A 26,575-nucleotide genomic window follows, 5' to 3' on the forward strand; every position below is an offset into this window, starting at 1 on the left:
ACTTGACCTAACCAGCAAATCTAGCAATCGTTAATATATCCTGTATTAATAGTCTTAATTTGTAATAGCTGGTAAGGGAACGCTTAAAAATTGATGATAGTAACACTAACTTTGACTGGGTAAAACTACAAAAACCAACCGATCGAAATAAAAGCAGATACATAATTTATTTTTCTCCTTTTCAAATTTAAAAGTTGTATCTGCCTCTCACATCTCTTACAGAGTGACTCTGCATTTGTACAGATAGACCAAACACACTGTTCTTAAGAAGCACAAAACAGATAAAAACCACAATATATAAGTTCAACAATATTTCTACTGTTTTCAAACTCAAACAGAATATTTTACTTTCTCTGTAGCGAAACGAGAAGGGAAGGAATGGTTTAACTTTCAACAAAGTTGCGACATTGCTGCTGATCAGTCTGTGAACCTTTCTGAGAATCGAAATAATGTTTTTCTTTTGTTTATTATATAATGGATATTATTTCTTGGGGTTGCAATAATATAGCATGGTCCTAAATCTAGGACTGAACACGAATGATCATATTGTAAGAAATTTACTGAAGATACAAATCTGCCTTAAAACAACATTGCATTACAATTTATTCCAATATGTGTATCAAGCAAACAAATAAAACAGCCATTTTAGTGAATGAAATTAACCTACGAGTGCGATCTTAGGTTTTAAGTACGTACAGAAAACTGTACCTTCTATGTCTGTAATGTTTTGGGTTTCGACACAAACAAACCATTCTGTCAGACGCTCAAGATGTGCCGTTTTCGAATTTAGCGTCAAAACAGCAATATTTCAACTCACCTTATGAAATGTAGAACTACACATGTAACATCATGGTAAACAGAGGAAATATTCATTATGTATATCAAGCAACAATGGAAAGCCGTTTAGTGAAGAAAAAAAACCTACAGGGTGATTTGAAGCAAAGGGAATGGTACAGGACTGGGAATTTTACTTTGTTTACAAGAGAAAATAATAAATAAGGTAGGGGACCAATAAATTAATTTCGTTTGTAAGAAATTCAAATTATATTGTAATACGTATTTTTTAAAATACAATTCTTGCCCTATGCTGATCAGTACATGTGACTGCTTGTCAATCAATACCGGGCGCGGGTTAATATTTAAAGTGTTATTTGAGTATTGGAAAGTATGATGGTGTAATGATTAGTAAGTACTGGGTATTGGCTATTATGTTTAGCGTAAACATTGCATTTAGTGTTAACACATTTAACTTTCTGTATTCCCTTGAACGCACTCCTCATTCTCAAACAGTCATATTAGGGGTACTTTAAACACTCTCTACACCAAAAAACCACTGTGGGATCGATTTTTCAACTTCTCTTTCGAATTCTTCCATTTATGTAGTCCTTTCCTCATCCGCTGTACAAAAGAGGCACTTTTATACTAAAATACTAATTTTGTATATACATCAAAGCGACATTATTCTATCGAAGTGAAGTTACATTCATGTTGGAGGCCAGAATGGCAACACCGTGTTCACTTCTTCTTCGAGCTTTGAGTATCATATATGCAAAACTAAATAGTATAGCCTCAATGGTTAATGCTATTAGAATCCAAGGGCTATTTCCGTTTTAGGGTTGTGTTAGACTTGAAACTGCTATCTCAATATTAAATTCGATATATGACCCATAGCAAAAATATGGGTGTAAAAGTTACGAATCTTTTCAACATTACATTTCCGATAAGAATCCAAATTTCATATGTGATAAACTAAGTATTAAAATGTCAATGATGAATTGCTATTATAATCCAAAGTCTATATCCGTGCTAAGTTTGTGTTAGAGTCGAAATTACTATCTCATAATTAAATTCAGTTTATTACCCATAGCAACCAATATGGGTTAAAACATCGACCATTTTCAACATTACATTTCTGATTAGAAGTCAAAACTGATCCAGAGTTTTAAACCTACTTTAATACAGAATTTCCTGTTAGAGGCCAAACAGACCCATCATGTAATGAAGTTACATCTCACGCCATACAGACAAATATTATTAAGCATATGGCACTGTTAACAAAGGATTTCACATCGCGTCGCTATAGTCCACAGACAGCTTAGACTATGACATGTACCAAAATGACATCCTATGCTAATGATTTCGTCCATCAACTTGGGTAATCATAACAATATTATCTATATAACTTGGCATCACCCAATCCTTTAAGATTTCAATTAAATGTTCATATTTTACCTAGATATATTCACAGCATTATTTTGTTTACATGTATAAAACATACCAACGACTTATAAAGATGGTACTAACAGCTACCTCGCTAGATGCTCGGCATTAAAAGGTTAGTGGTAGTACAGTCGGTCTGGTGTCAGGATAATGTTACTGGTTGGGACATCCTGCTAGATGTCTGCGGCATGATGCCCAGAGCTAGACCTCACAATAAACCGCTACACTGCAGACATAGGATAGATATGACTGAACAATGTTAAAGCCACGCTAAAACTCCAAATCACACACATTCACACGTGTAGAAACACAAATGACGATTTTATATAAGTAGATACCGTAATAGGAAGGTGGCTTAATCCCATAAAATCGGAGAGGTATTTTAGTTAATGAACTAAACGTAATAATGTTTGCTCAGGAGACAACATTTTAAAATCATGTATGCATGTTTTCAAATTTTATTTGTTAGAAACTATGCATTTCCATATCTTTGTCCATAACATAAAGTTATTTGGTTTCATTCACTGATATATTAACAGCATATTTTTCTTCAGATAAGTTGTCAAAAGAGACGGTCAGGGTGTGCATACATTAACTCAATCTAATATCAATCCCACGAAATTCGATCACGGTCTACATTTGGATAAAGGTTTACCTATGACCTTCTCCTTCGAGTAAAACAAAATTATGTAACACGGCAAAATCATGTAATACGTATGTACACTTTAATGTGGTTATGTTATATACAGTGTCTGCTTTTCTAAATAAGAAACCGTAGAGAACCTTGACGAGTGCTTGCCTTGCTAAAACTTCTAAATATAAAATATGCATGTGAAGATGTGTATCAGCGATAACAAAATTTTTTTGATATGATTTTACATATATAAGGTATGACTGGTCGGCCTGGTGTCAGGATAATGTGACTGGGTGAGGCATCTTGCTAAATGTCTGCGACATGATGTCCTAGTAATAGACATCACTATAAACTGCAACACTACTGACATCGTAGCGATATGACTGAAAGATTGTTAAAGCTACGTTAAAATTCCAAGTCACACACATACACACACACAGTTAGACCCGATTATAATAGCATCATAGCATAAGATGTTGAAATCGGATATGTATGTTAATGTTGATATCAGCATGCTACTGTGCGTGCATGCATGTATGGCACATATACAGAGAGACACACAGATAGACGGGAGATAACAAAACAGGAATGTAATAGCATGATTGAATTTACAAGTAAAATGAAACAAATACTGTCTGTAACGTATAGTTTTAACCACTACTCTGCTCTGACCAGACTTAAACCTAACGCTACTTGCGTACACCGCTCTTATTCAGCATCAAGCAGTAGTCTTTCCGTGACCTATACCCGACAGAGTCGCCCAGTTAAGAAAAACACGAATCATACAGTGTCGGACTGGACCAACAGTTGGATCTGCCTTTATATCAGACAGCCACTAGTATGGTCTCCCATGACTGACTCCCTTTATAAAGTTTCCGGACGGGCACGTCCGTCACTGAAATAGAAATTAAGAAACTTCAAATCCTTTCATTAGTTTTTCCTCATGGGTTTGACTTTAACACAATTTTTAATACAATTTTACAATCGCCCTCTCTCTCTCTCTCTCTCTCTGGTTTCGTTCCATTGATCGTGTCGTCAGCTTTTTACTTTTACTTGATTTTAAATCATTTGTAGGTAGTGGGAAGGTCGTCTTTAGGTTAATTTTAATGTATAATGAGCGAGAAAACCTTCATATAAATAAAATGATAAAAGCAAATGGGGCCAATTTTCTTTCTAAATTATTTATACCCTTTGCTAATGTTTGGTAACGTCCATTACTCAAGAGACTATATACTTCCGTAGAAAGTAACTGTGAAAGGAAAGTCAAAATACAGAGAACGATTATCCGCAACATTTCATATGTGTTGGTTAAAATGCCAAACGTTTGAGAAACTGTGACAGGATATCTCGCCACTAAATGTAGAGAACGGAAATATACGCAGGTTTATGAATTGAAAGAATTCATAGAATCCATTTAAAGGCGCCTGTTCACAACATACAATTTGTATGATATCATCAACATTGTCCCCCTGTATCCTGCAGTAATAAGAATCAAAAGCTGTTGTATGGAGGACTATACTTGTTTGGTTATATCTTGGCTTGTGATGGAGCAACTGAACAAGATCCTGGAGGAGTGAAGCGATCATCAGATGGAAACTCGCTTCCTGAAGGGTTATCAGTACGTTGAGAAGCCTCATAGGTCGCTGTTAAATATGTGCTATCTGCAAAATCAAATTAGTTGATAATTGGAATGTTCTTAAATTTTGAGGTATACGAAAAATATACAAAAAGGTCACACTTGCTCATGTCCGATATTTTGAAATTGAGATGGAATATTACATCTATTGAAACTATCTCACATAAGAGATTTTTGTAATTATGAGATTTTATTGTGTAAGATATCGGACCGATTAACGTTTGATTATTAGATCCAGCTGAACTGTTAAAACACCCAAGTTGTCGACGTTTAGAATGTTGACCTTCTCCAAATATTTCTCACTGCATATAATTATGTGCATATAAAGGCATTTGTGTACGTTTTATTATTTACTTTTATTATATTATTATATATTACTATTATTATCATTTTATTTTTACTATTATCATAATAATGTAGACATGCTTTACGTACAGCCTGCTGTCATTTCTGAGTGCAATCTCGGATTATTAGAATACTTGGCGTGTCAAATGTTACTATTTAATTTCGCTTCTTTGCAGAAAATGATAGAAAATTATCAAATATAAAAACGTTTCAGATTTGTAATGGCATTCTCGCAAGGAAGGACATTGACGGTTATTTAATCTCAATATTTAGATATCATACTTATCTTTTTTATACTATTTATGCATTATATTATCTATAATTAAGTTGATTTGTATAATATTCTCAGAATGTCATAATCATTTACCGAGCATGTTAATAACAGACCAGAACAGTTATATATATATATATATATATATATATATATATATATATATATATATATATATATATATATATATATAGAATTAAAGATCGTGGTTGCGGTTACGTATTTATCTATCTGTACATTTTACTTAATCTTTCACAAAGTCAATAAAGTCCGAAGGAGTTTCTGTTATCTTTGTGAGTGATTAGGTAAAATTTACACATTGAAAATACAAAATCATGATCATTTAATCCTTATAATTCCAATTTGCTTCCTTTCCGTCATCAGATGAGCAGATTTCATCAGTAAAATATTAATATTTATGTAGATCGAAAGTTTCTTTAATTAGCCTATTAACTTCCAATTGATACATATCCCGATCTTTGCTAGCCAAGAGTAATCGATTCATTATACAATAATATAGGGTACAATGTCATAGCGGGTCATGCCAGTAATATAATATTTATAATCTTTACTTTTTAAAATGAAAAAAAATGGTTAATGCATTTCAGACACGGTTATTCTCTTGTTTTTTGTATATAAAATTACTCTTGCATATGACACGTGTATATATAAATATAGAATAAATTAATTAAGCTTTTGTTTAGTATAATGCAGGCAATTTAGGTAAAATCATCACTAGCTACATTTGTACGCATTTGTATTTATTTCTGATGAAACAGTACTGTGTTTTCCGCTTTGCTAAATACAGCCACTGTCTCTGAGAGTGTGCCTTTCTCTTATGATTGGAAGTCACATTTCAGCGAGCCATACTGGAACATTACTAACATCAAACGTTAGATGCGTTTCACGGTTAGAGGCAATATAAGCTCGTCTTGAAGAGGGTGGTAGAAGAAGAAAAAAACGAGCTAATTACATATTGCGAATAAAACTGGGACGTTTTGATTTGAAGATTTGAACTTGACCTGGACGCAACTCTCGATGCCAACTGTCCTATAGAAAATCGACTAGTCCCATGGATATTGCATTACAAGCTGAATTGTCCCGATTTCATTGTCAACACATGTTTGCTTTATTGTTTTGTCATCTGAAAAAAAGTAGTCTGACACTGGGAAATTATACGTTCTGAGGAACAATGGTTTCCTGTGATGGTTTAAAAATAGCAGTCTTTTCCTCTACGTTTTCTGGTTTTTCAAAACATAGAGAAGGGTATCAAGGAACGTGAATCTAATTCACGCTAAACAACTAATACATTTATACAATTTGTGCAAACATTGGATAAATAAATATAGTCTATACATCTTATGTTATCTTTATGTTTAACCCTTTTTCGCGACTCCTGTGTCGAGAGCATGTAACCAGTCAATGCACACATGTATGTCCATCACTCATACCAGACAGTGTTTGCATATAAGAGAGAGTGGGATTCAGAAACGTACCAAACAGTGTTTGCATATAAGAGATAGTGGGATTCAGAAATCTCCACTATTTCCTAAAAGATCACCTATGCAATCTAAATGATAAACCTATATTTGTAAAGATAACAAATATATGTTTCAAAACCTAAGTAATAAATAAAATTAAAGAAATATTAAAATATACAAAAAGTGCTTGATAAAGTGAATACTATCATTTGGAAAAACTATAAATGGACTGGGGTTAAGCATGATAAGTACGTACAAGCAAGTACGTTTCAAGAATTAATTGAAACAAATTTACCTTATTTCAATCACACGTCATATTTTCAACCAGTTCAGCAGGTGTATACAGTACCAATAATACGAGAAAAGCAATATGATTCGAGAAAATGCGCTTTCTTAAAAACTTCTATAATTATGATGACCGTATTTGTCAAAGAATTATCCCTAACACGAACTTAGATATTAAGAAGAGTTCTCGTTCGAAACAGTCGAAATTATCATTAACTCAAGCATTTCTTCAAAACATGGGCAAGGACAACAAAGTAAACACTAACCCATGATGGATCTCTTGGAAAATGTGTATTTTAGAATTTATGAATGTTCACCCTTTGGTGACCAAAGATACTGACACGTTCGGTGTATGCAAATGACAATTACGCAAGCTTGGGGTACACAATATTGATTACATTGAGATTAAGCTAGATTGGGCATTTCAAACTTTCATTTTCGTGTACCAACTATGTTATTTGCCAAAAAAGCAAACGTTTTGTGAACTTGAGCAATATATGTAAACTACAATACATCACATGCTTAGGACATATTTGCATGAAGATTTTTACTTATCACCATTGCTTCTTTACTAAGTCAAGCCAGTTTTACCACTTTGGCAGCAACGCAATAAACCTTTGTGATGCATCGCTCAGAAAAACTTGTTTTTATTGTCAGATAGGGAAGAGAGGTTTACGCAATGTTAAAACTGTAATTTATTGCATTCGTTTAGTTCATCAATCATCAATAGCTTTCTCAGATCGCTGTTGTTTATATAAAAAACCAATACATGCAATTATGATTGAGGAGAATTTAACGTAATGGTGGTGGTGGTAATTTGGTGCGAAGAAGAGTTACTTAACTCTTCAAAGCTTCAGTTTAGTAGCAAGTTTGATATATGATGAAAGGAACATTTGATTCTGCTTCCTCATTAACGGATATGTTTCATCTTTTGATATAATAAACGATATAGTTTAATTTCAACATTCGCCATCATTATAATTGTTACGTATTGTGTTTGTATTTTGAGGGTTTATCCTTTCTTTTTACTTTACCAAACGAAACTGTCCTTAATAGATTTCCACATTGTTAGATACATCATGTAATATCAAATGAAATTACCTTTAAGCATCAATATACCAAATATACATTAGGCATATACAACAACATTCATTACAAAAGTGTAGTTGTCGTGTCGACTGAATGAAAGATTCATGTTACGAGCATACAGGAAAATATCCATCATACACAGATACATTTAAGTGTTAGAGCAGTAAACAAAGACATAGACTGAAGCAACAACGTCTTTTCATAGGCAGAGCTTGTGCCGAATTTTCCTTTGTTTTCATGAAAACCATGAAGCAAGCAATCACTGGGAGAATCCTTAGTTCAATTCCATTCATGGATATAACTTTGGCAGGTCGACAAAACTATATTTTTGCCAAAATATATTGTATTAGTTACCTAAAGTTATACTTCGCAGTAATCAAGAAATCAACTATAATTATAATCCCAATAATTAGAACTTACCACAGTATTAGTCACGTGCAGATCAACAGGAACAATATAGCCATATCTATTACACAGTAATGTGGCAATCCTACCACGCACAGGTGTTAAATTACGCGGTTCGTGTATAGCTCTTCACTTTTCACAGTTTTATATTAATAGTTTTAACAGGTCTTTTTAGTTAGTTATCCTCAGCTTACATACACTTGCAAAATTGTGTCTGAAATGTTTTTAAAAAAAGTATCTTTGTCCATTAGATTTACGTTCTCTGAACATTACTACTATTTCTAAACAATCTACAACCCTCTATGTTGTTTTTTTTTCCATTTTTGAACAAGTATTGTTTTTTGTTTTTCATTAAGAAGCCGAACTCGCATTAAATACAAATCTGGCAAACGGGTCCATATGTGTAATTTAAGGCAATATCCCATTTGATTTGTGTTTTAGCCCATGGTTCCGATAACTAAATTTACAGCATTCAATATAGCCACGACTGTGCTAATTAATATTCTGTTAGGCATATGTATACAGTCATACATGCATCCATACATACATACGCATGCATACATACATACATACATACATATAAACATAGGTACGTACGTACGTGCGTGCGTGCGTAAGTGCGTGCATACATACATGCATACATACATACATACATACATACATATGAATGATGTTAACATAACTGTTTGCATGACCTCTTCTTCTGCAGAAAATTATTCCCAGGATCAAACCGATCATAGCTGCTCCAAAAAGCCCTACCAAAGCGCCAAGTACAGGTATAGTGGCATCAGATTGCCTGCGATAAATAAATAGATACAGTTTAGTGTCACACCTGAAGACACACACACTATAACAAAATTTTGTTTATGTACACATTACACAGCTCGCGCTTATTTCATTTTGAAACATTAGCACTGCACACATTGCTACATGTTATCAAGGATTAAGGCATGTACTCATCATGTGCCTATTACGTGGTTGTATGTTTTGTGGACTGTAGCCGGTTCCTTCCTCTCTGGCCATAAAGTGAACTACATAACACAGTCGCGGAAAGAACTGAGCAAAGATCCCAAAAATGACGTTGTTTCGTTTTACTAATCTTGAGTTAAGAAATCAAGTTTAAATATCGAATATTCCTAGAACATGCGATTAATTAATTTAGAGACAGCAGAAATGTGGATAAACGCCGTCTTTGAAGTGTCGAAAGGAAAACTTCACAGACGTGATGTTAGGGATTTATCTTGGTGTTTGAAAAGCAAAAAAATGAAGACATTGGCCGACATTATTAGAATTTGTATTGCCCATTTCCTTCAAAAGGCTCAATTTAAAGAGCTTTCGTCCACGAACACTATCATAAACATGTTGTTTGAAACATAAATTTGTAAAATAAAAAGAAAAGATCGTGTAGCTTGTGTAGATGCAAGATTCAAAGCAACGTATACACTCGTTCGAATAAGATTATACTAAGTATCGAAGTTAACATTGGTAACAAAATCAGAACATTTTCATATGAATGGAAGTCATCAAATATTGGATCCTACATTCTTTTTCACCTATTCCCAATCTTCGTTTAGGTGCACATTTTGGGGATGTGTAGTATGTGTTGACATATGGGCAATTTCTAGCTTAGTTGGTAACAGGTAAAAATGATGAAGGTATTGCATGACCAACGTACCTGTCCTGCATTTGCACATATATTGTCTACAATTCGGTATACACTTCAATATGCGATGCAAACGACGAAGTTCACTATTTATAAATCATATTTTGAATCGGTACAAATATATCCTAAGGATGTGCAAGTAAACTTCTGATGTAAAACATGAAAATGAACAATAAATGCTTGCACAAATCTGCAGTAATAGGAAATGTAGCCGTCAGCCATGTTGGAGGTAGATATAACTATTTTAAAAAATATATATTTCATTCACACGCACAAGGTTTCTAATAGAAGAAGCCGAGATCATGTCTCGCTATATACAAGAGACAACAATACCTAAAAGCATGTACCCTCAGACGGACTGACTAGAACCATATTGTTTTGTTTATATTGCAGCGCGCTGGTTTGGCCGAATAGATGGACAATATTCTTATAATTAGCTTGAAAAGCATTGAGACAATATTATTTTATTTAACACTATATGTTAATAATTGTCCAATTATAGTCCCATAACCACACCTAAAGGAAATTGCCGAGTGGTCTAATGCGCTCTCCGTTACGGATCACTGCCATCTCACCTCTGTCTGCGTAGGTTCGAGTCTCGGATTCGGCCAATGTGGATATGTGAGAAAGCTTGTCAGTAGCTTCTCGAGGGTCGGTGGATCTTTCCGGGATTTTCCCGGGTTCTTCCTCCACCATTAATACTGGCCGCCATGTATAGCCTAACGTGTGCTGAAAAATGGCGTTAAACCCAACAACAACAACAACAACAACAACCCTAAAGGAAATTCATTTTGCAATACACGAAATAACTATTAGTCATGATTGATATTTTGACAGTGTTTCTTCTTTTTCTATTTTCATTATATATATGTTTATTGCAAACCAAAGAATTGTAGCCTATAACATCTTGGGGTTACAAACTCTTAAAACATGTATACATACCCTACGTTAAGTTTATTCATTTTAGTGCGTTTAAAGCTAAAAACGAACATGTCTCACCAACTGAATCAAGCTGAACATGCACACTTAATCAATAATGTGTAAGCAACAAATATGAAGAATTGTGACATATGTTGTTCTTGCTCAACACTTTGTGATTTGCAAGAGAATTATTCCTTTTGAAACAATTTTTACAACACCCTTAAATATTAACCACAACAAAGACTAATTTATATAGGAATAATGTAACCAGTCAGCGCGGCTATTACATACAGCTAAAGATGATCCAGTGAAGGTTCTACCACTCACAGTAAATTGATCAATGAATGTTTTTTATTTTAATGGCATGAAACGTTAAATACATGTCTGTATATAGTATGCATGACCCCTATCATCCACTGTTACGTTTTAGATTTCTACTGTTTCACACGCTTGGTTACGCCAATGTATTTTAGTGATGATGTATTCATTCAACGATATATAATGCAACGTAAGAATGTCACTAAAGTGCTAATTAGCTATGCCCCTCGCCCAAACATGTCTTTTTCAGTGTTAAAGTATGTTGAGAGATAAGGTATAGGTTTCCCAGGACCAAATAAACTACAAATCACATATGTCCGTATTTATTGTATATCTCTGGCGGTAAAATATTCATTCAAAGCATGTAAGACCAACACAACCAACATTTTTGGTAACATGACATACAAAACCTCTTAATTGTTCGGAATCAAATCCGGAGGGAAACCGCAGTGTACAAATTACAACGATCGAACTTAACTAGGAACAACATGCGATGGAGGTTTGTCCAATCTTCTGCTTCGTTCATTATTGTCATTTTCAGAGCACCTGATTCAGCGGGCACCCTGTGGTCTATTATTTCATTTAAATATTGACTATATACGCCATATGATGCAAAGTGTAGAGAATGAGAAATGATTATATAAGCAAGGTTGCATAGGCGTAAGATTAGATACTTAAGGGCCGCTGTTGGACCAGGGGAACCATCGGAAAAGCATGCTTCACACGCCTGCGTGTTTGGACATGGTGACTCCACCGGAACACCATTTGGATATTGAAGTTTCTTTTTGTCGAACGTCACACCAGCATCCAACAGATACTGGCCTACCTGCATATATTAAGAGAACGTTTTATTTAAATAAAATGCATGTGTGATGAATTTTAATAACAGATATCAACATTCATTTAGATATACAATACATTTTCAGTAACTCAGATGATGTTCACTCGAAATAGAATCAATTACTTGAATGCCCTCTTGGATTACTATGTTAAGCATTACTCCATATACTACGAACACGTTAGACTGAGAAAAGCTTGAATGTCAAATATATCACATTAGCGCTAAGTCGTTTAAGCAGCGTAACTGCATTTGAACAGTTTGAATCAGTTTACAGCATTTGTATAGTGTACATCAGTTTGACTGCATTTGGATAGTACCAATTAGATTTACTGTATTTTAATTGTATTGCTCATTCAAAACACAAACGATGAACAAATCGCTACAGTAGTTTACCATGGCAATAAGTGATTTTATCAAGTAAATACACTGTATACAAGTTTCTTTTGTAGAACATACTAAATTAAAAGACTCACTTTCTCATAATTGATGTTCTCATCATTCTGTTGAATGTTATAAATTGTGTACCCAATATTTCCGTCTCCATTTGAATCGAAGACTTTAACTTTTATTTCTGTTCCTTGCATATCGAGTACAACTTTTTTGATTTCCTGAACTAATCCAATTGGATTAGAAATATAGTCGTTGCACAATTCTCCAGTCCATGTGAAGCATTTCGATTTGAAAAAATTAGCGGCCCCAGTGAGTAGGGATATTGCTGCATTTGCAGCAAACATTACCCAGCCATCTGGCCCCAACGTTTTTACTTTATCTTGTGTGCACAGGGTCGTCTGGGCTCTGTTATAGCTCCAGTTAAAATGACAAGAAAGTTTACTTTCAAGGTAATCTTGCATCCACGGAGTGCTTCCATTTCTCTCTGGAAACAAGCCTTTTATGTTATTCACGAGCACTTCTTTACTGGACATTTCCATTGTAACCGTGAATGAGCCAATTAAATTAGCTGGGTTACCTTGTTTGAGGATATCGCCGTTTTTACCCCAAGCTTCTGACCCAATGAAAATGAATTCCCCTTTCTTCATCTGTGTCGAAAGAGTGCTCATTAATAAAACTGACAAATGAGATCTCAAGAAAACAATTACAATTTTTGCCTGAGGATTTTGCCGAAGTCTTTCGTAAAATCCAGAAAAGTTTTCATCGGTAGAATCTTTTAAACTTATAGGGGGTTGAACAATGCAAACTTTCTTTCCTTTTGTCGCTGCAAGTAACGAATCTCTGCCACCCAGGCCGTATGTTTCGTCGCTGTAGATGAGCTGTACATACTCTGAGTTCAGTTGTTTTATCAGCTCCACCATGACATCGGCTTGTTTGTTATCGGGTGTTACCACTCGCATGAAATACGGAAACTCATTTCTATTACTCAGTTGTGAGCTCGTAGACGCATAACTTACTTGCACGTATCCGAGTTGAGTTAAGACTTGAGCGGACGCTATACTAACCGAACTTCCAAGGGCCCCTACGTAGCCAATAACACGTTTGTTTATATCAATTGTACTTTGTCCTTTAGTAACACCCTTTGAATGGATTTCAAGAATTTTTCGTTTGACAACAAGACCACTGTTGCAGGAATTCAAGATAAGTAATCCAATACGTATGTTGCGGCCAAAACTAGATGAGTATGCACCATCAGTATTAATTTTTTCCACAGCATATTTAAATGCCTCTACCAGCTGATAACCATTGGTCACTCTTATTCCGTCGCAACCTAAAGCACCATTTTTATCATGTACTGGCAGCAATGCAACGACGTAAAGATCTCCTGGTAGGTGTATCATACGGTCTGGTATATCCCGTCTTATACATTCTTTGCAAGTATAGCCATTTAGACATTCAGCTCTACGTATGTTAGGCCATAACAGTTCTTGCTGATTCTTGTCGTAATCTCGAATTGTGTCTGTCTTCAGCTCTAGATCTTCGTTCTTAAAGGTACCAATCTGCTAACATGAGGGGAAATACTTTAATATACAACGAAAAAAGAAACAATCTTGAAGGAAACATAGTTATTGTGAGCGTTTTGATATTAATTATGGATTAAAAAGATAATGTTTCATGTCCAAGAGCCCGCCCCCCCCCCCCCCATACACACACACGTTTGCAAGGCATGTGTCTTGTATTTTATTACATTTTGTTTATTCAAAATAACTGGACTGTTTCACTTTCCGATATATTAGATAATAAGCTCCACATTTTGTCTACTTCCGATTTATACGTACGGGACACTCACGAGATAGCAACGGACGCTACATGAATGTACAGCATTATATGTTGCTAGGCGACCAGGGTCAAACGAGTAATTTACTGAAATACCAAATCGTTAAAGTATTACACTGGGCCTGTTTAGACCTCATAGTACAGCTACGTGTGTGTACACGTACACGTACGATAAATCTAACCACAATCGCATACGAAACATCAGAAATTATTTAGCTTTTAAGTTGCTGAATCAACACAACTTGGGCGAGGAAATTAGGAAAGCCATCAAAATATTGAAACTAAACATTTCCTACTACCTGATAATTGACCTTAAAAAAACTGAATTTCCACATCGACATCAAATAGTAGTCGATTAATGCCATTATTGATACATAAAGAGTGTTAACTGTTTCTGCAGTTTGAATAGTTCTGCAGTCTGAAAGAGCCTATAAACAGATATTGCTAAACGCGATAGGTTCGCGTTTATAGAGCCATATCATACAGTGTTATCAATGTAATGCAAAATTATGTCTTTGTACAACTCGTATTTCGACTCGTCCTGCTTTGACCTCGACATATAAGTTTGAAATTCTTGGGTATGCCAATGACTGTAATGATTTAGCTAGAGAATGTAAGGTAGATATATTTACATGTCTTTTCATGTCCTTTAAAAAGATATATAAATCAAGACTGAAACATTCATCGCTAAGTCCCTGCTGGGAAATGATTTGTCAAATAATCAAGGATATTTAAATGTCGATATCTGTCTTTTCTGGCTCATTACCTGTATATCCAATTATATAGTCGGATTTCAAGTGTACGACATAAGAGCCAATTCTGTAGGGGTAGGGGTGGATCACAGGATAAAGTAAGATGCACATTTAACTTTGTATCTTCTTTAAGGTTATATTTGATTAAAAGTGGGGATTTGAAATAGCTATATGTTATGATCCAGATTGCAAGGTTCTAGAGGTCGCAATAGGCTCAAACACTTTATCCATCGGTTACATTCTAACACATGTTCATACATGTGCCATACATCGCATATGCCAATTCTCAGACATGTGAAACGTATATCTCGAGCATCATTTAAAATTTATGAAAATTCACAAATATCCCCTTGAAATATCCTTAATATGTAGGCTTGACAACAATCCAAATTTATCTCACAATTTAAGACCTTATGATAATCATCTAAGCAAAAATTGACTTTATTTGTTGTGAAATATTTCGAGAACATTACATATATACGTACATTCTGACGGACCGTATACACTATCCTCATACCCCTTTAGAAGTTCTTGTAGGACACATCATATGGTTAATCTTGAAGTTGTTATTACTTTTTTTAATAAGGTCATTATTAAAACAATAATCACAACTTCAAGATTGATCGGAAAGTTAAAAATTATTCCCTTTCAAAACTTGTGATCTATTTCGACTGTATAGAGTGTGGTGGAGATGAATGGTTTAAACAATCGGTGGATACCTTTTCAAAGTCGACGATATTACTGGTCTGGTTTCCTTTTTGGAAATTGTACAACTCGTATATTGGCGTGTCACTGAGGAAGACAACCTCTCCTGAACTGTTGAATGAAAACCTGTCAGATAACGACGGAACTCCCCATCCAAAATCTTTTTCTGTATCGAACGTTATGGTTTTCAATCGCTCCGACATCATCCTTGGTTTGAATGATTCCAGAAAAGTATGACAGATCTGTTCTTTACCGTCGCAACTTGTTTTTACAACGGAGACTAGAGTTCGTGAAATGGCGTGGGCAGCTAACAGGCCGTAACGCGTGAAGACCGAATAAACAATAGAGGCATTTGCTATCTGAATATCTGTTAATCCATTGCAAAATTTAACGGAAGATGGTCTGCAATTGGATACCTTCTCAAACGCGTCTAATAGCCATGGGTTAGACTGCGACTTCTCAAGAAGCTTGCTCGTATTTCGAAAGAGACTGGTCCAGTACGAATGAAACTCGGTAACCTTCTTGAATGGGCTGCTGACGGCATACGAACCTAGAGCTTTCGATATCAAGATGTTTCTGTCATAAAACACTTTTGTACTAAGTTCAATGCCTTCAGACATAAAAAATATAGGAAGTGACGCAATTTGTTTTGAATTAGCTGTGATCATAATCAATTGTGCTGTATCTACGGTACCGAAGAAAACAACACCATTAATAGGTGGACTAGATCTTATTATTATGTCATCGACCACATTCAATAATTCATATTGGTTGATGTCTCCGGATGAAGTAACATTTAAAGCTTTGAGGAAAGGCACGCATATTCCCATCTCATCGATCACTGCTTTCAAAGCATAAGCACTGTCTTTAGCATACTTTTCTGATTCATAAACTATGGCAAATCTTGTCCATCCAAGCTTTTCAATGGCCTTTGCCATGACCTGCAATAAAAAAAAAAACTTTTGAATTGTAATCTTGAATTATTTAATTCCAGAAGAGAAAATGTTATCTATTTTTCGAAACTACCAGGAATTTAACCCACAATTTCAGTCACTTCTAAATATGTGAGTCAATGTAATGGTCTCGACCCACATTATGGTGTAGAACTTTTCCTCTGTATTCATACATACATACAAACATACATACACACACAAACACACACACATACATACATACATACATACATACATACATGCATGCATACATACATACATACATACATACATACATACATACATACATACATACATACATACATACATGCATTCATGCATACAGACAGACAGATCGACAGACAGATCGACTGTCAGATTTGCAAATATATAAACTTTACTGACAAAAGAAAAATACAATACAAGCAGATTCAAGTAACGATTATTTCACAAAGTTTTATTATTTCGTTAAAGTGATATCTTCGATTGAACAGAACCAAATCCTGATGTGCATCGAATATTTGTTACGGACTGAGCCCGTCTAATACGCCAGTATAGTAACTAACTTTGATTTCGTGACCAAGTGATGTAATTAGATATATAAAAATTTAAATTGATATATACACTCTGATATTGAAAGCATATCATATTTGCATCGTCCCTCCTTTTGGGAAGATTACTATTTTATTTACTTCCCATAATAAGAGGCATCCCAATCATCATCTGTTTCGACAATATGCTGCGACCAAAAAAACAGATAGAGCAGGTTCGCGCCACATCGTTTTATGCTTGCAAGGTAAATCAAGACACAGTGACAATTTCCCTATTGTAGTCCCCTCTAGAATAAAAATAAACCCTTAGCAGCAATGTCTTGTTGGTCCACATGATCCCACAAGCCCACGAGTTTGCTTGGCTTTTGTAGGTGTGTGTGTTTTTTCGAACCAACAGGGCATTTGCTACACCCATATTTTGGTGTTCTCATCTTGGTCGCAGACATGTTACCTCACGCCATGACTGTATTTGTATTGATGTTCAAGATGACTTTAATAATTTCTACAGCACTGACCACCCATGCAAATGCCATTTTGTTGGCAAATGTAGGCATTTCGCCAACGTTATCTTTGCTTGCGAGTGTTCTTGTTTGTGTGGGCAACCGACATATGCCTATCTTGCTGCATCAAAGGATCGCCAATATCCGCCATTAACCGCTACAACTACTATTTTGTTCTCGTTTATATTGAGGAAACTCATCCAAGGCGGGGCTGCTTTCAATGTCTGGGTAGGGGAAATCTACAAAGCCAATGTAGAAGTTTGCTGATCCATTCTTTTGGGGCGAGCGATACCCATTGAAGTTAGTCCTCTAAATGTTATACTTTCAAGTGATGCAGTTGCCGGGCTTATTGAACATTTTCTCGACACTCATCCGAATCTAGTAATGGAGATCAGCTGGTGTGGACGGAGACACGTCATCCTCGATACAATGGTCGGAGAACGCCACCAGATGAATTTACTCCGATGCCTCAGGTTTCCTAGCGGGCACTTTAAGTGTTAGCAACTACTCAAGCTCCTCGTAGGATGCCTGCGGATGAGAACAACATAATGGTAACAAGAGGGGTCCAACGTATGTATTCTTACATCTACCCATCTTGACACCCTCTTCCTGACTCACCAATGAGTGGCAGATGGGTCCTTGCATCATCGGCCAAAGATCCTACAGAGGCGTATTGATAATCAGCCCCAACCAGTGACATATTCGGTAAAGACTGATTTTCCTGTATGTCAAAAACGACAGAATGAATCAAGAGTTTTACAGGGTTGTAACATAGGAATAAATGATTAAGAGACATAACTCATTATAGCTTTGATCAGTCCAACAGGTTAACAGCGATGTTGATGTCCCTAAAATATATCTCTCAAGGTTCAATATAACAGGCTAATTGAGTCCCACTTTAGTAAGGTTGTACCATCGGAGAGATGATTAAGATAGATAACTTAACTCGTCATACTTTTGGTCTCCTAACTAAAACATCTTGAAAAGAGGGCTGAGGTTTCCATTAAGTGGCTTAACAGCGATGTTGATGTCCTCAAAATATATGTAAAGCCTCTCGACGTTAGTTGGGACCCACCTAGCGCGGCAGAATAGAATTCTGTAATGGTCGAAAGAGGACTAGTCCGTCTTATGCTAGAAGGTCCAGTTGGCGTTTGCCACGCTAAATGTCTTCTGCCCAGCTGAGGGTTAAATGTAATAAGTAGACCTGTAATTTAGTCCTCTATGCTTTTCTTGATCGTGGTCACATTTTATCACCAATCTGAGATGACATCCACGATGATTTCAACGTTGGAGGTCACACGTTTGTGTTTGTCGAAGAACGCCGATATGTTGTATTAGCGAGGCCAGTACGTTGTGTCTCCACGATTTCATTGTTTCACTGGAAGCAGTCCAAGCTCTCGCTCTAGCTGTCAGAATAACATTCATTGTTTGGACGGTATCGCCACAGGCGACCCGCTTCAATAGTGACGCGAAATACCTGCCAGGCACTCCATTCTACTACGGCGAGATCGCACATCGGCAAAGCTATTGACAACCTCACGACCTGGTGAGCAAGCATGTGCTACTGTGTCAGTGCTCACTATTATTTCATGGCAGCCATACTGCCGTACAGGACACAGAGCGATTACCGGTTCCATGTCCTCTATAAGTCGAGAAATATCTTTGTCTCAATTAACTATCCGCTATCGCACGTAACACGGTACCATCATCGAGGCATACGTCCACCTGAGGCATGAAATCTACATGAACATCAACGCCGACTGGCAGAACAAAAAGGTACAAAACGATACCCTACGGCGGACTCTGTATGAATTGTATTTACTTTCCCATGCACGTCAGTGTCTGCTAGGCCACGATTGCTGGGGATATTCAAATAATCATATGCTAATGGTCGATTATTCGCTGTGAGGACATGGAATCGACAATAACTGTCGCAGCTACCACAGTGCCGATTGTGACACGGACCATTCCCTCGTGGCCAGCAAGGTGCGAATATTACCCAAGAAGCTGCACCACGCCAAGAAGAAGGCTCACCCACGTATCAACACCTGCTGTGCAAGCAACCCAGAGAAAACACAGCAGTTCATCAGCAAACTGAAGGAAGCCCTCACCAAAGTGACACCTGATGACACCATTGACTCCAAGTGGTCCCATATCCGTGACTCTGTGTACAATTCAGCCATCACAGCTTACGGGAAGAGGGAGCGAAAGAATGTCGACTGATATGAGGCAAACTGGGAGGAGATGGAGCCCGTTACTGAGGCAAAGAGGAAAGCCCTCCTGGCATACAAGGCTGCACCTAGCCCCAGAACACTACAAGCCCTCGGGATTGCAAGGAATAACGCCCAGAAGACCGCCCGCCGCTGTGGCAACACCTACTGGCTGAACCTTTGCAACAGTATACAGACAGCTGCTGACATCGGGGATACAAGAGGAATGTATGAGGGTATCAAACAGGCGACAGCCCCCCCCCACTACAAGACCGCCCCCCCCCCCTCAAGTCCAAGACGGGCGAAGTCATCACAGACCAGGGGAAACAACTGCAGCGATGGGTTGAGCACTATCTCGAGCTATATGCAACCCAAAACAATGTCACTGGAACTGCCCTGGACGCCATTCCAGACCTGCCTGTCATGGAGGAGCTAGACACACAGCCCACCCTGGAAAAGCTCGGAAAAGCCATCGATTGCCTTGCCTGTTGGAAGGCTCCTGGAAGCGACGGCATTCCGCCTGAAGTCCTCAAGAGCGGAAAACCAGCACTGCTCCAGCCCCTACACACACTCCTCTGCCTTTGCTGGGAACAGGGATACATCCCACAGGACATGCGTGACGCCAACATCGTCAATTTGTACAAAAACAAAGGAGACCATAGCGACTGCAACAACTATCGGGGCATCTCCCTCCTCAGCATCGTCGGAAAGGCTTTCGCCCGTGTTGCCTTGGCGCGCTTGCAGATCCTAGCCTCCCGTGTCTACCCAGAGTCCCAGTGTGGATCTCGAGCCGGCAGGTCAACTGTAGACATGATCTTCTCATAACGTCAGCTGCAGGAGAAGTGTCGCGAGCAGCAGATGCCCCTCTACATTGCCTTCATAGACCTGACGAAGGCGTTTGACATGGTTAGTCGGAGTGGACTCTTCAGACTCCTGCAGAAGATCGGCTGCCCCCCACGTCTGCTTGCTGTCATTATGTCGTTCCACGAGAACATGCACAGCACAGTGTGCTTCAGTGGCGCAACTTCTGAAGCATTCCCAGTCGTTAGCGAAGTCAAACAAGGCTGTGTCCTTGCACCGACGCTCTTTACCATCTGTTCAACATCGCCCGTCTCCGTGCTAAGACTAAAGTCACAGAGGTACTCATCCGTGAATTGCTCTTTGCCGACGATGCAGCCTTGACATCACACACGGAAGATGGACTTCAGCAGCTGGTATGCCGACTCTCCCATGCTTGTAAGGAATTTGGACTGACCATCAGTTTGAAGAAAACGAATGTCATGGCACAGGACACAGACTCCCCTCCCTCTGTCTCCATCGATGGGTACAATTTGGAAGTTGTCGAGAACTTCACATACCTCGGGTCTAACATCTCCAGCTCACTCTCCATTGATTCTGAGGTGGGCGGCAGAATTGCCAAGGCAGCAGCAGTGATGGCCAGACTTAACCAGAGGGTCTGGAACAACCCCAACCTCACAGAGAAGACCAAACTGCGTGTCTACCAAGCCTGCGTGCTCAGCTCACTTCTCTATAGCAGCGAAACATGGACCACCTATGCAAGACACGAGAGGAAACTCAACAGCTTCCACCTGAGATGTCTGCGGCGCATTCTGCACATCCAGTGGCAGGACAAAGTACCCAACACAGAGGTTCTAGAACGCGCCAACATGAACAGCATGTTCTCCATACTCAGCGAGAGGCGCCTTCGCTGGCTCGGCCATGTCAAGAGAATGGATCCAGGTCGCATTCCCAAGGACCTGTTATATGGGGAGTTAGCAGAAGGTGCACGACCAACTGGACGACCACATCTGCGCTACAAAGATGTTTGCGAGAAGGATATGAAGACAGCAAACATCAATGTCAACGACTGGGAGAGCTGTGCAAACAACCGTTCCATCTGGCGCCTAGCTGTCAGGCAGGGAGTTCAAAACGCAGAGGAAAAGAGAAGAATAAAACAAGCTGAAAAGAGAGCTAAAAAGAAGGATAAGCAAAAGCGTACTTTGGAGCTATGCCATCGTCTCCCGTAGACGGACGGATGCCAAGAGAATGGTCGATTATTCGCTGTGAGGACATGGAATCGACAATAACTGTCATTTTCGTCGCGAACAATCTCAAGGCTTTACGCATGCCGGAGTGGAGCATCTCCAGGAGAGCCTTCAGACATGTACATGTTCAATCATATGCGCTCAAATACAAATACAATCCACGATAAAATAGCTTTCGATTCGATAAATCATTCCTATTCTAGCAAACGTAGAGGCCAACATCTCTCACCGTTGACTTTTTGAGCCGCCCCTAATACCTACAACAGTAGACCTTTTACCTCAACGTGTTCATCCATGTGAGGATTGGAGGGTAACTGTTAGGTAAAAGTCTAACTGACGAATGTTTTGGGGCATTATATTTAATTTCCTTTCCCATTTGTTATACTGTTTTAGGGACGCTGCAGGTTAAATCGAGATCAATGACTCATTTACATTATTACTTTTCCTACCTTGACTTCTATCGTGTCATTAGGAATAACTCGATAGAAGTTAGGATAACGATTGTTATCGCCTAAATTCCCTGCTGTAGTGGAGAATCCGATTTGAAGAAGCTGATAGTCAGGATGTAAGGAGCTGATTCCGTAGGATACTACTTCCGCTTGAGAACTCGATTCAGGACCGATAACTCCTGCAATGATATGTATATATATATATATATATATATATATATATATATATATATATATATATATATATATATATATATATCAATCACTTGCTTTAGACATCTTGCTTTAGACCACCTCCTTAAAATAGTACCATTCTCAGTCATCACTTAGCAACGGAAAGAAATAAAAATGAGACAAAGCTCGTTGTATTGATCATATTGGAAACAATGCACGATTAGCTATAAATGGCATTTGGCGATAATATGGCACCAATAACTATTTCACTTCTACTAATCTTCGTCTAATAATTATTCCTTTGGAGTTATATGACCTGATGCAAGATGTCTAAAGCAAGTGATGTATATATATATATATATATATATATATATATATATATATATATATATATATATATATATATACCATTAAGGTGATGACTGAGGATGGTACTATTTTAAGGAGGTGGTCAAGAACATTTAGAAGGACACAAGCTGTGTGATAAATTCAGTCAGTCATTTTAGAGTCTTTAAAGGTATTAATATAACTTGCATCAAGCTCTGTATGAACATTGATATTCTGACCCAGTTTATAGACACTCTTTTAATTTATACAAGAGCAATAGTTTAAGCATCATTTTGGTCAGGTTACAGCTATCACTTCTTTTTAACTGCATACATCATTAAGGCATGTCTCTTATTTCTTGATAGGAACAGTTCAGTTCGACAAACGGGAAGATATTATCACTCCTTAGAGCAATTACATATTGGAGTCAAGGTTTCATGTCACACACGAACGGTGCTCCTCAATTAAGCGAAATTCGCTGATTCGCGCATGCTAAGAAGGGAACATGGCAGATATATAGTCCATGCAGAAAATATAATCTTAACGGCAGCATTGTTTCCGTGATATATTTTTTGCCGTGTAATCATACACCTGATTCGTCTAATCTTTCTTTACAATGATGGAAACAAAGACAGTCTAATATGATTGGGCACATCCGTTCTATTGAAATCCTGCATACCGGCTATGTCATTGTCCTCTGATATAAATCATTCTTACACGGAGCTAAAATAGACATTGAAACAAAAATGTACATTTCCACTTAAGAAGAAAACAAACACACCGAATATGCATGCAACTAAAACAACCATTTGAATTTTACGTAGCTTTAACAATTTTGCAGTCAGATCGCTATGATGTCGGCAATTTTTTCAGTTTGTAGTGATATATAGCACTGGAGTTTCATGCCGCAGAAATGTAACATTATGTCCCACCCAGTCACATTATCCTGACACCAGGCCGGCCAATCCTAGCACCAACCACTTAACGCTGAGCGCCTAGTGAGGCAGCTGTGAGTATCATTTTTATGTCTTTGGTACGACTCGGTCCGGGTTCGACTTCCATCATCCGAGGAGGACGCTCTTACCACTCGGCCAGTGGACCGGTAACCAAGATGCAACTTTAATGTTGATATATTGAGCTTTTAAATACCATCTCCATCATAAAGGTTACAGAGTGTTGCTATGTACTGTTTATTGAGTTTTCTGTAAGATCGCCTACAAGTCTAATTTTAAATTCACTATAACATCATGCTGGTGTGGTATGTGTAAAGCCTGTTAATTCATCGCTGGATCGTACTATAGGAGAAATAAATTTATTTCTTATTTTTAGTCAAATCTGAAAGAAATATTGTCCATGAGAGCGAACTGTGTAGATCATACTTTGCATATTTATACAGCAAATTTGCATTCACTATAAGTATATATTATTATTGATATTACTAAGCCATATCTAAACATATGATGCATGAATGCTTAACATTGTCTCCGAAAATGAAAGTAATGGTAAATCCAGTATTTGTATTTTCAGTCCTTTGTACTACAAGGTAACAGAAGCGCAAGAAACTGACATCTCGATGAAGTCGATATAAACCTTTTTAGATAATACTATCTCAATGGAATGACACTTTATTATGTCGGGAATAGTGGATTACTCGAATTCACTATTGATATTACTGTAGATGTGATTCACAAAGTTTACGATACGGAATACCCCCACTCCCATTTTTCCATATTTCTCCAAGCGGATAGGCTATAATTAAGATTATAATGAATGCCAAGAGTTACATATTGACGAGAACCTATACTCACCCACTATGTACGAGTGGTTGACGCCATTTGAATCCCGTGCAATACGACTCCTGGAGATAATATCAACCATGCTCTCAGTGCCTTTGCCCTGAATTCCACACGTTTTATAGGCAAGTAACCCTTTCACAAATAAAAATATATCAGTTATGTTTTGTATTTGTTTATAAGTCTGGGTAGTTCAACGTGTCTACCAAATGAACCATTGACGCAACAAAAAAGTGATCAAATTTAAATTCAAATTGTGTAAAATGGTAAATGCAAATTATTAATTCGTGACTTTTGTAAAAACAAATATATACTTTTAAACACAACATTCATTTTTATAAGTCGTGTGTAGCATAAATTCGAATACTAACATGGTATGCCAATATACGTAATTTTGGATTTTAGGAAATAGGGCTTAAAATATTTCCAAATATGATCCGTGGTTCAGTAATGTCTGATGGGAAATTTTGCAATTTCATTGTAGTTTATTATATCCATCTCCAGCTGGTACAGCAGAAAGGACCATACTGTCAACTGGTGTACAATGCTTTATATTCTGTTGTGTAACTTTGTTGATTAATAAGTTAAACCGAAAGTTCTTTTTCGTTATGTTTTCTTTCTGTCCAAAATATGAAACCATCATGCATGGTACGCAGTAAAAACTCTTATCATATGTAGATGACTGCAGCTCGAAGCTTTATATTAATGACTGATCATGATAAATACACTTGCATGCTTACCTATTCGAAATGGAAGACTTGCACTGGAATTTAAATTATCAAAGTACCACCTTATGGCTTCAACGTTCATGACAGATCGTAAGTCAACATTGGAACATATCCCATTCTTGGATTCCTGAATCGAGAAAATTCCAGCCACCATGACATCGCCTGGAATTTCAACTATATTTGGAACCGTGTCTCCTGTACTGAGTAGGGCGAAGCACGCTACTGTCATAGCAACTAGTGGGCATATACCCCACACGATAGCCATTATATAAAATGTGCCTCAACAATTTAACCGCTGAATATAAGAAAAAGGTTTTCTTTTTCTTATTGTTGTTTCATCCACACTATGTTTTCTGTCATCAGCGAAATCCTCGAATGCTTGGAAGTAAACATGGAAGCCTCCATTATAAATGCCCAGTGAAGTGGAACGAAGCTGTAGGTAAACGAGGTTTTGTTAAAGCTAGATCATATTTGAATGTGTATAGAAATAATTATCTTTGAATTCATCTTCTACTAAATGTACTGTGTTATGCTTTTCTTAAATTCAACTAAAGCCAGACATTATAACACACACACACACACACACACACACACATATATATATATATATATATAGAGAGAGAGAGAGAGAGAGAGTTTAAAATGCAACAGAGTTAATGTGACATGCACTTATGATCAAATTACAATTGAGAACCCTCCCCCACGTCACATTCTCGTGGACTGTACCCACAATCTGAAGAATTCACTGTTATCTACTTATATTGTTAAACATACCATTTAATATCTGAACACGATCGCTCCTAGCTTGTGTAGATGGAGTTCTGGTTTCAAGGATAATCGATCGACACACGGAGAGACGAACCCAAATGAAAAAGAAACATTCGTTCATTTATATTCACAAGAAATTCGCAAAGGTGCGCATATACAAAACTAGATAGATACTACAAAACGTGAGCTACAAGAAATAAATATATTTCAATATAATTTTACTAAGATTTGACCACATAAAGGTATCATATGTGTATGACATCATCATGATAATATACATCAAACGCATCAGAATATCAGAATGTT

At 37.3% G+C, this 26,575-nt stretch overlaps 1 protein-coding gene across 4 annotated transcripts; it reads right to left on the bottom strand.

Annotated features, from left to right (window-relative positions):
- Positions 1-538: 538 nt before the first annotated feature.
- Positions 539-26,362, bottom strand: LOC149793801 (uncharacterized). Of its 4 annotated transcripts, XM_089967795.1 has the most exons (10): positions 26,276-26,362; positions 25,514-25,934; positions 24,789-24,908; positions 22,480-22,658; positions 15,807-16,733; positions 12,583-14,061; positions 11,943-12,094; positions 9,050-9,162; positions 4,374-4,515; positions 539-3,749 (listed from the first exon to the last, which is right to left on the bottom strand). In XM_089967795.1, exons 2-9 carry the CDS (start codon positions 25,764-25,766, stop codon positions 4,382-4,384), a joined length of 3,357 nt encoding a protein of 1,118 aa, XP_089823921.1. In that variant the 5' UTR covers positions 25,767-25,934; positions 26,276-26,362; the 3' UTR covers positions 539-3,749; positions 4,374-4,381. The 4 variants fall into 4 exon arrangements, with proteins under 4 accessions (XP_089823921.1, XP_089823922.1, XP_089823923.1 ...); XM_089967796.1 differs by having other exon boundaries at positions 539-4,515; positions 12,583-14,058; XM_089967797.1 differs by having other exon boundaries at positions 539-4,515; positions 9,062-9,162.
- Positions 26,363-26,575: the final 213 nt, after the last annotated feature.

This window comes from Sinohyriopsis cumingii, chromosome 8 (assembly GCF_028554795.1).
Source record: "Sinohyriopsis cumingii isolate HCF-2022 chromosome 8, ASM2855479v2, whole genome shotgun sequence".
NCBI lineage: Eukaryota > Metazoa > Mollusca > Bivalvia > Unionida > Unionidae > Sinohyriopsis > Sinohyriopsis cumingii.